This window comes from Buceros rhinoceros, unplaced genomic scaffold (genome assembly GCF_000710305.1).
Source record: "Buceros rhinoceros silvestris isolate BGI_N320 unplaced genomic scaffold, ASM71030v1 scaffold17460, whole genome shotgun sequence".
Taxonomy (NCBI): domain Eukaryota; kingdom Metazoa; phylum Chordata; class Aves; order Bucerotiformes; family Bucerotidae; genus Buceros; species Buceros rhinoceros.
Window position 1 is genome coordinate 8,061 of NW_010388046.1, and position 9,324 is coordinate 17,384.

A 9,324-nucleotide genomic window follows, 5' to 3' on the forward strand; every position below is an offset into this window, starting at 1 on the left:
ACAACTTTAAGCTCTCCCAAAGGATCAGCAAATTGGCTGTTTTCTAAAATACCTGCATGCAACAAGAGAGAAGACTTCTGGCAGGTAACACAGAACGGAGGGATGCAGATCCTGTTAGGGCTGTGGCTCCCTCTCCGCATTACACCATGCTGTAATGTAATAAATCAGGGCCCTCACAGATCACAGCGCCTGGGAAAAATTTCCTGCTTGTCTACCTTTCCTTGCTCTGCAGGGGAGTTATGATTGACTTCCGTATCCCTGATATACGTGACAGTCTGCAGCTCACACCAGCCCTACCAGCTAACATACCTCTCCTGTGACGACACATTCAGCTGCTGTCAAACTTGGAGCCTGCCTTCCTCCACCACCCTGTGTGCTTCAGTACTAAACAAGTAACATTTCTGGAAAGACTCTCCCTACCATTACCCAATTAACTCTTCAGGCACCTTTTTTTTTTTTGGTTTTTGTTTTTTGCTTTGTTTTCTTTAACAGCATAAACCAGACATTTGGAAAGCTGTAGGCTAAAGACATTTAACAGGGGAAACTACTCGAGAATATAAAGATACTGTAGGAGAAGCCATAATGCTAATGACACATGCAAGTTATATTTGTTTAGCTAAGCTGGAACACTGTCAGATGAAAACACTAGCTGCTTTCTAAGGGAAAATAGAGCAGTCATTTCACACAATTGAATTGATTCAATATGGTTGTTAAAATACATTAAAGCTGCTTTGCCAATTGACTAATGTCTGGGAGCCCCATTGTCAATTACACTAGTTTGTAACCATCAAGTACATGAATACAAAACAAACAACGATAATGCCCTTCCTTATAGTATTCTGTGCACTTGACTTCCCATGTACAATATCTAAAAAAACGTATGAACTGCACTGCTGTAGACCATATGTTTTATTAGTCATAAGTGTCCTGGCTGGTGCATTTAGCTAACTGAATTTTAGCTCTAGTAGAGGAAGTAAGGAGGAGAAAAAAACCCACATTATTTTGCATGACCTGCATGGCATGCAAATTAGGCTTCCCCAGCATGAGAAAGCTTCCTTTTGCTGGACTGCCCAAGGCTGTGGGTACATTTGTTTTCCTCTGTATTTGAGTTTTACAGAAAAAAAAAAAAACAAAACCATGCTTTGCAACCTTAACTTCCTATCACCGATACATCGAGAAGGCAAGCAGTTAACGCACTGTGCACTTACCTCCTTTTTGTCTCTAAAGACATCAATCTCCTTTTTGAGCAGTTCGACTCTTTGGAAAGATTCAAGGCTGGTCACGGCGTACACGAGAACAAAGCCATCAGCAACAGAGAAATAGTGTTTGGGCAGTTCTACACCTTCCTGCAGACCCCTAGTGTCATAAAGCCTTAACTGTTCCTTCACTCCTCGATCCGTCTCCACTGATGCCAAATACACATCTTCCATTGTGGCACCTTCTTCTAAGCCTGTTTTGAAACAAGCAGGAAAGTTCAATGGGTGTGAGTACAGCACCACTACTAGAACTATTTGCAGCACAGCAGAATTTTACTCAATAATAGCTTTCAGTGCATGTTTTCCAGGGTGACTTGACTTGGACTTGACCTCGCCTGACATCCCTATGAAGGGCTCTATTCACAGATCACTGCACCAGCTATTTACAGTAGTGACACTGTAAATACAACCATCTAATATATGAGCACATGATTATGCCTGTAAAATCAATTTGTACAACATGCACATTCGGGATAGGATAAGATATATGGCTCTTTCCCCAGGTTTCCCAAACTCCAACCACCCAGTGTACCGGTTCTGTGCCAAGCATGCTGCAAAGGGGCCTGTCCAAACACACCCTTTTGGAAGAGCAGCCAAGGACACTAGACAGTCAAGCAGTAACATCTTCAGCCTACTTCTTTGCTCCGTACTGAGCTGGATCATACATCAGAAGCAGGAGCCAAAAGAATAATACTGGAAATGAATGTGTACTGGTGGTACAAATAACCAACAAGTGAGATCAAGCCAGAAGGAGAAGAGGATAGTTGCATGCAAGCAAAGTTGCATGCTATAGTTACTCAAATAGACAGTGAGCTTTTTCTATCCCCTAGGGATTTAAAATGAATCAGCTTTGCTAACAGGAGCAAGCTCAAGGTAAGAGCATGTGCAAGGTAACAAGCTTTCAAACATATATCACCTGCTCCATAGTAACTCTGCACACTGGCTCTCCTTCCTTCCTCTCCCGACGATAAATATTAAGTAATTCAAGGCAGCTTACTCTGAACTAATTAAAGTGATTTTTTTTTTCCAGGACAAACCTGAAGACACATAGATCACCTTGGCTTTATGATCCCCCTGGAAGTAGATGCATAAGGTTACAGGTCCCAGCAAACCATGTATATTGTAACTAGGCCACTTTCAGAGTCAGTTTTAAGTACTCGTATAAACCCCAATATAAATCCTCGGGTTTGCCTCCACTGCACTCCTGTACTCCTGTACACATGAATTGTTTGCCGTTGCAGGGCTACAATAATGAGTCTCACATTATTCTCTTTGTCTGCCAAAAAGGGAACATATTACAGTATTGTTTAAGAAAACACAGGGGATTGTCTGGCCTGTGAAAATAAGGATTTTGCTATATTCAATGGCACTATTCAAAATACTTCACATTGACAAACAAGCTAAAGCATTCCACCCACGCTGATGGTTTCCCATGATGTATGCAGCGTTCCTGTGCAGGAAAGCGGCACAAGCTGTTCGTTTTGCTCCTCTCTGTGCAGTCTTCATAGATTGAACTCTTATTAGGTTTGCAAGGAATTAATTTATGTCGCCTCCAAATATAGCCATGCTACCATGCGTGAGCAAAACTAAGAGCAGAAGGACAAAACAGAGGTTAATAAAAAGAGAAAGCACGAACGCATTCCGCATGGCTGGAGAATGTGTTACAAGGGCATTTTTAAAGACTCAAGTAGGTAATGGAGCCCTTTCTGGGTGTAGCAATTTTCTCGCTCTGCCTCATTGCATTGTACAGGCAGGTCAAGGAAATATCTAGCATCCCTGGCAAGAAGGAATGAACCATAAGCACCTACGTTTTCTTTTTAAAAGCAATGAATAACATTGTACATCTAAATGCTGCACCGTAATTCAACAGTCTTTGATATATCCACATTCTCCCGTGACAGTCTCTTCCTAACAGCATTAAAAGTAGCAATGAAAATTACGTCTTTTAACATCCTACTTGAAAAATGAAGAGGAAAAATTAAGACCTGCGACTTAAGTCAGCATAATAGAGCAATAAATTTTGATGTGAAATTGGGGGCATTTTGGAGAAGGCTGGAATTTATGAGTCAGTGTCAGATTCCAGAGGTGAAACATCACCTGCATACAGTGGGAGAGAGAGTATATGCAAGCAGATACCTAAGCAAATTCAGATAATTTTTAGACATATCTGTGTCAACTTATTTTAGGCCCTGCTTCTAAAGCCCAGACCACATCTTGCTGACAATGATACTTAAAATTCTTGTCAGTACCATCACATTCAAATACTTTCCTGCTCTCCATTCAAATACATGCTGGGCAAGTTGTTGTACAAGTGGCAAAAGCAGTCAGGAAAGCCCAGCGTCCTAGGAAGGTGCCTGGACCTCCCCATCCTCCCTGTCACCCGGGTTCTCCTTTCCTTCTGTGGCACCCCCAGGCATCTTCCCACCTTTGCTACCTGGGTGGGCAAGGACAGCTTGTGCTGGGGAGTTACTGCCCTGCAGACTACTGCCAGCTCGAGTAGGTTTTTCTTAGAGGAGAGCATTATTATGGGCCTTTTCTTTGCCACCAGTTTTTCCAAATTTACAGAAACATATTTTGAGATACCTACTGCTCTTACACAGATGGATGGGCAGATGAAACCAGCTTTCAGGTTCAGAAGCCATGGGGCAAAGGGGAACTAATAAGACAGTGAACAATCTCGTAGTTTCTTTGGAAACTAAGGAGAAGAAAAGTTAGGGAGGGAAATGAGAATTAGACAGGAGATTGATGCTAGCACCTACTTAGCTGGTGCAAGCCTTGGGAGAGGCAGAAAGGTCTTCATCTATGTTACCAACTGCTGCCACAGAGGAACTGCAAGGGGTGCCTCAGGCATAAATTGGGTGGTGTTTCACTGGGTGGTTTCCCAGTGAGGAAAAGAAAAGGCTCTATGTACTAATGAATACTGCATGCTCCAGCCAGGCAAAGCAGAGATATTGCAAATACCAAATGAAAGCAAAATTTCAAGATGGGTGGAATATCAGAAATTCCCAAGAGACTCTTGAACACAAATGCAGTACAAATTTTGTGTCTCCTTGAGTACTTTTGAAGATCTCCTATGTAATCTCTCCTTCCTTCTTTCCAGCAGGAATTTAGCAAAGAGCTCCTAAAGCCTGCTATTCCTTGTGTTTGTAACAGCAGGGTAACAGGCTTTGCTTAGATCTCAAATGACAGCGCATCGGAGGATCCCCAGCTCAGAGAAGAGCTGGACAGGCCTCAACAGGAGCTGGTCTATTTAGATTTAACCGGTAGTTAAGTGCTGGTCCCACCAACCAGAAGCCACTGTTGTGACCTCCGGAGGCACGCATTCAGCTCCATTTTCATCTGTTTCTAAAATACAAAGCTAGCCGCAGCTCTATCAGGAGATACTTTTGATTGAGGAAACAAAGATGTAAGAATGCCTAATTTGGTTAACTAGCCTCCACATCTTGGAGCCGTGAAAGCCAAAACACCAAATCCCTCCAGCTGAGACCACACAAGGCAAATTCGTTATGGGTTCTACCACAGTGTTTTCATACACAACTTTTTCATTCCCAGCTAGTAAGATGAATTGAAGTAGCTGCTAATTAATAACATAACCATACCAGCTATTTACACAGCCAAGAGGCAGAGATAAGGAAAATACAAGATAAGGTGTTTTCCTCAGGAAGAGTTCTCATCTTCTCCTGTTGAGCTGATAAGCTTTACCATAGGCTGAGGGGCCAGAAGTCCCTCAGAAGGAAGTCAGAAGGAAGACGCCTTTCTGCACCATCACTGAACAGGGACACTGTTAAAGGAAAAATACCTATCCTCTTTACAGACATGTCTCATGCCAAAGTTAAGTCAGCAAGTCTCCTGTTCAACTTCTCAAGAGAGCTCAGGACAAGCAGTGCCAGATACCACAGGTATGTAGTGGGATGATCTTCTACTGCCAGTCAAGGACCCATTTTATGACCAAGAAGAAAAGACTGCCCCCTCTTTCTTCAGGAGTACCACAGAAGGTGAAGAATTTGGACAAACACAGCACTGAAGTCACAAAAAGAGAGATCATCCCAAGTACCAGGCAACCATATAGGTATGTGCAAGCCTTAACAACCATTTGGCCTTGAGTCATAGTATCCCTACAAGACTCAAAGCTAAATCTGCACCCATTTCAAACACCTCCTTGCAGGTTTTGTCTGATTCCTTGTATTAGTTTAGGCAGAGAGGCTGCCAGGCAATGCGTTCATTACTTGATGCAGCTCTGAGAGTGTCTCCCACCTTCTTGCCTTCTCCTTTCTCAACCTAGGGCCCAAGGCAAACATCTCCTCTTGCAGTTTTGGAGCCTGGCACTAAGCCCAGTACCGTACATTGTTGCTCACATGCTCCAGGGACACAGATAGCCCTTTTGGGGAGGTATTCCTCCCTTTCGAGTACTTTTTCCTCTTTCACCTCAAGCAATCGCAGTGCTTTTGCAAGAGTGCTAGCTGCTGACCATGTAAGCAGCAACAGCACTTAGGGACTTCATCCCTGACAAGTCAGGGAATGCTGAAGGTGCACATTTTTATAGGAAAAGAAACGCTGCACAACTGGGTTTACAGCACCGTCACCAAGCATACAGCCAGGAGATGGGCTTAAAGCCAAGGGCTTTATATAGCAGCACGAAACCTCCAAGGACAGTAATCTCTTCCCCGACAGCAACTGTGTCACCTCTCCTTTTTACAGAGAAGAATACAGGAGGCATATCAGCACTGACATAGACTCATGGCTGATTTACAGCCAGGAGAAGACCCCCATGTCACTGGCTGGGGACACCTTGGAGGATGGCACCAGACCTTATGCTCTGAGCCTCCAACCAAGTTTGAGCTGTCACTGAGAGAAGGATGTGGATGCTGTCAGGAATGGAGAGACTCCGTGCATTGGCTTGACAGTCCTCCCTATGGCTCCCAGCCCTCGGACTGGCCGCAGAGCTGCTCTTGAGATCAGTCAGTAAGCATGGGGTTTGAAACAGATCAAGCCCGTGTGGCCGTACCCGGTGAGCTGCCTTGCTGGTTGGCTCAGAACAGACAGGCTTTCAGCAAACACACTAGTCCTTTTTGCCCCCTGCCAAAAAGGCCAGCAGCCAAGATGTATATGTCAGCTTTCTGGAGATTACAAGCTTCAGGAAACAAGGATTGAGATTCAGTAATCATGTTTTAAGGATGAGGCCACCCCTGCAACAGTAGCACCAGCAACAGGTCTGTGGAGTTTAAAGCAGCTCAGCTAAGGAGCAATCAAGATTCACTATTCCTCAAACTCTGTCCTTGCCCAGTGAGACATTCACAGTGGTGCCCTTACCCCGCAGTTTGAGGGTTAAATCAATACGGATTGGAACAGTAGCTAAAGATCTTCTGGGAACCATTTTCACCAACCTGTGGGCTAAGGAAGAGGCAGGGAGGACAGCGACCACGCAGCAGGACTGCCAGAAATGCCAACATATGAGTCCATCCCCCAGAATGTCCTGATGGCACACACAGGTGATATCAAAACCTGGCTGCTCACCCCTTGGGGCTGCAGTGGCTCCATATGAGCCCACTCCATACTCTGATCATGACTCTGCTATTTGCCCTCTTTCTCTGAAGGTCTTGAGAAGAAGACGTGACCAAAATCATTGAAACAGGAGACTACCTTTTTCCTGCTCCCCTTGCACTCCCCCTCTGCTATCAGCTGCTCCCTCCCTTACTGTTAACTCCAAAAAATAACAGCAGAGCTGCAGGAAAGGAAAATGGATCTTTTCAAGAGAGCGGGAGGAAAGCCTTAATCAATGCATTGATCAATGGCTGAGCTGCAGCAGAGCATTCGGGAGTGACAGAGGGACACCCACAGCTAAACCCTGGGCACGAGGCCTCCCTCCAGTTATGTCAGCCATTATCCATGACGTTGTTTAACCGTGTGCATGGCTGGCTCCATAAATAGCTCCTCTGATCAGCAACACCCAAATATCCTTCCTGCTTGGGTCGCTGATAGGAGCTTGGGGCAGGAAGTAATGCAAGGCAATACAATTTAAGTAACGTGGTCTTGCTCATGCTGTTTGTGAGGGTGCCTCTCACAATCATCCAGCCCAGCACAGAGTAGAGGCAGGTCGGCAGCAGAGGAAAAAACCTTCAGCCTGCAGGTTCTGCAACCTTCACACTGAGAGCTACAGGGGGCTCCGTGCACAGGGCTCAGTAGGATGCTGGAAACAGATGTTGCTGCACCATTAGAGGAAATCCTCCTTTTAAACAGGGTATTAGCATGCAGTTCTGTATAACGCTTTGCCAGCAAATTCCTCCCATCCACACATTTTAAAGGCACAGTGCCTGCAAAGCACAGTTCTAGAAATCCCTGTGTTGATCCAGCACCTTACCCCAACATTTAATTCATCTGCCCAAGGAAAAGGTACAAACTGACTAGACATCTTCTGTCAAAGCCCTGAGATTCCCCCCTGGTGCCACCCCTTGTTTCTGGGTGAGGCAGGAGTAATTCCTCAGCCTGCTGATTGTGGTCCTTCCTCTCAAAGCCAAGTCATGTGGAAATGGAGGGGAAACAAACTGGCTTTGCCTTCCTTGCCTTTCTTTTGGGCACAGCAAGTCTCAGACATCCCGGCTCCTCTCTCAAGTCTGTTTTTCGTGGGAGGATTTCTTTGACGGCCGAGAAGCTTGGCCCTCAAGTTCAGCACACAACATGGGACCTAAAGCTGAGCTTTTTTTCTTTCCAGCACTTTGATTAAATATTAACCAAAACCAAGCAAAATAAAGCTTTAAGAAGATGAAACAAAAGTCTAAACAAGTCTCTGCACTCATCATGTGACATCTATTTATTTTTCAGGCCTCTACAGCATCTTCCAGGGAATGAGATGTTTCTTATCTAAATAGGGAGCAAGCACATCACCTGCTGTGTGTTTCTTTTTAAACATTCACATATTTTATAGCTGGGAACATCACAGAAAAGGTTCTTCTCCAAGCCTCTTTTAAAAATCGGTAAGTAAGGGACTATGAATTTCAAGAACTGCCCAGAGATGCAACAAAACCACATTAATTTCCTCCTTCACCTCCGAGCAGTTTGTGGTCCTTGTCTGTTTGGGTTTTTTGTTTTTTGGTTTTTTTTTTGAGGCCCACACAGAACAAGATGCTGCAAAAGGAAACAATCCCCCCCAATCCCCAAAAGCAAAAATATCTCACCAACAGTATGCTTTCCATAGAGGAGCTGCTCCAAAATCGCAGTCTTTCCCACTGAGGCCATTCCACAAACCGCCACCTTGTAGCCTTTTCCCATCTTTCCCCAGAGGGCAGAGTCAGCAGGCAAGCCCTGTGTGGACACAGGAGTCTGTCAGCTTGGCGCGGTGGCAGAGCTCAGCATCAGACAGGAGCAAAGCCCACGAGAGCCGAGAGGCAAAACGCAAAGCAGCGGGTGACTCGGCGGCGCAGCTCCCTCCCAGGCGCTCACCAGTGACTGATATTTTTAGGAATAGCGTTTCCTCCCACACCATCTTTTAAGGTTTTTGGCTGCTGCATTGAAGGGTGCAGCCGCGACACTCGTCCCGTCAGGCTTGGGGAGACCGTTTGCGAGCGCTGACACGTATAAACCCTGTGGGGCAGGGGCTGTGGTGTTGCTGCATGTATGCAGCAAGACTTGTGTTATCGGGCCTTGTGGTTTTGCTCCGGACCTGATGGTACCTGGTGGTATCAGGATGGCGTCTAGAAGTGTGACAACATGGCAGTTCCTTCCCTTTTATTTCACACACAGAAAGTTTCTAGTGTTTACAGCCGAGGAGCTAGAAAACAGGAGCACTAAAGGCAGAGGCACAGGAAAGCAACTCCAAAAGCAGGTTTTTTGGTCTACTTTAAATCAGTTTGCATGGTTGGGGGTTGGGTTTAGCAGGCCCCTCCAGAAGCCAGGGGCCGTTCCCTCTGCCCGGGAGCCGCGGCAAGGCTCAGGCCCTCGCTCCCGGTTCGCTGTTTGGAGCAGTTTGTCACAGAGAGCGCTGAAGAGTACCTGTCAGGACCAGGAGGGGCTGGCGTTGTCCTGCTTCAATTCCAGTTTAACTGGGGAACGCTTCCCAAGCCAGGGCGCTCTG

The 9,324-nt window shown here is 45.7% G+C and overlaps 1 protein-coding gene across 2 annotated transcripts in view; it reads right to left on the reverse strand.

The window, feature by feature from the left end:
- NKIRAS1 (NFKB inhibitor interacting Ras-like 1) overlaps positions 1 to 8,573 on the reverse strand; it is a 10,710-nt gene extending 2,137 nt beyond the window's left edge. The window contains exons 1-2 of one of the 2 annotated variants that reach the window (XM_010144633.1): positions 8,429 to 8,573; positions 1,209 to 1,450 (exon numbers count right to left, since the gene is read on the reverse strand). In XM_010144633.1, the coding sequence (XP_010142935.1) occupies positions 1,209 to 1,450; positions 8,429 to 8,522 (336 nt within the window). In that variant the 5' untranslated portion in view covers positions 8,523 to 8,573. Of the gene's footprint in view, positions 1 to 1,208; positions 1,451 to 1,833; positions 1,884 to 8,428 lie in introns of those variants that run through there. The other variant, XM_010144640.1, reaches the window with a different exon arrangement.
- Positions 8,574 to 9,324: the final 751 nt, after the last annotated feature.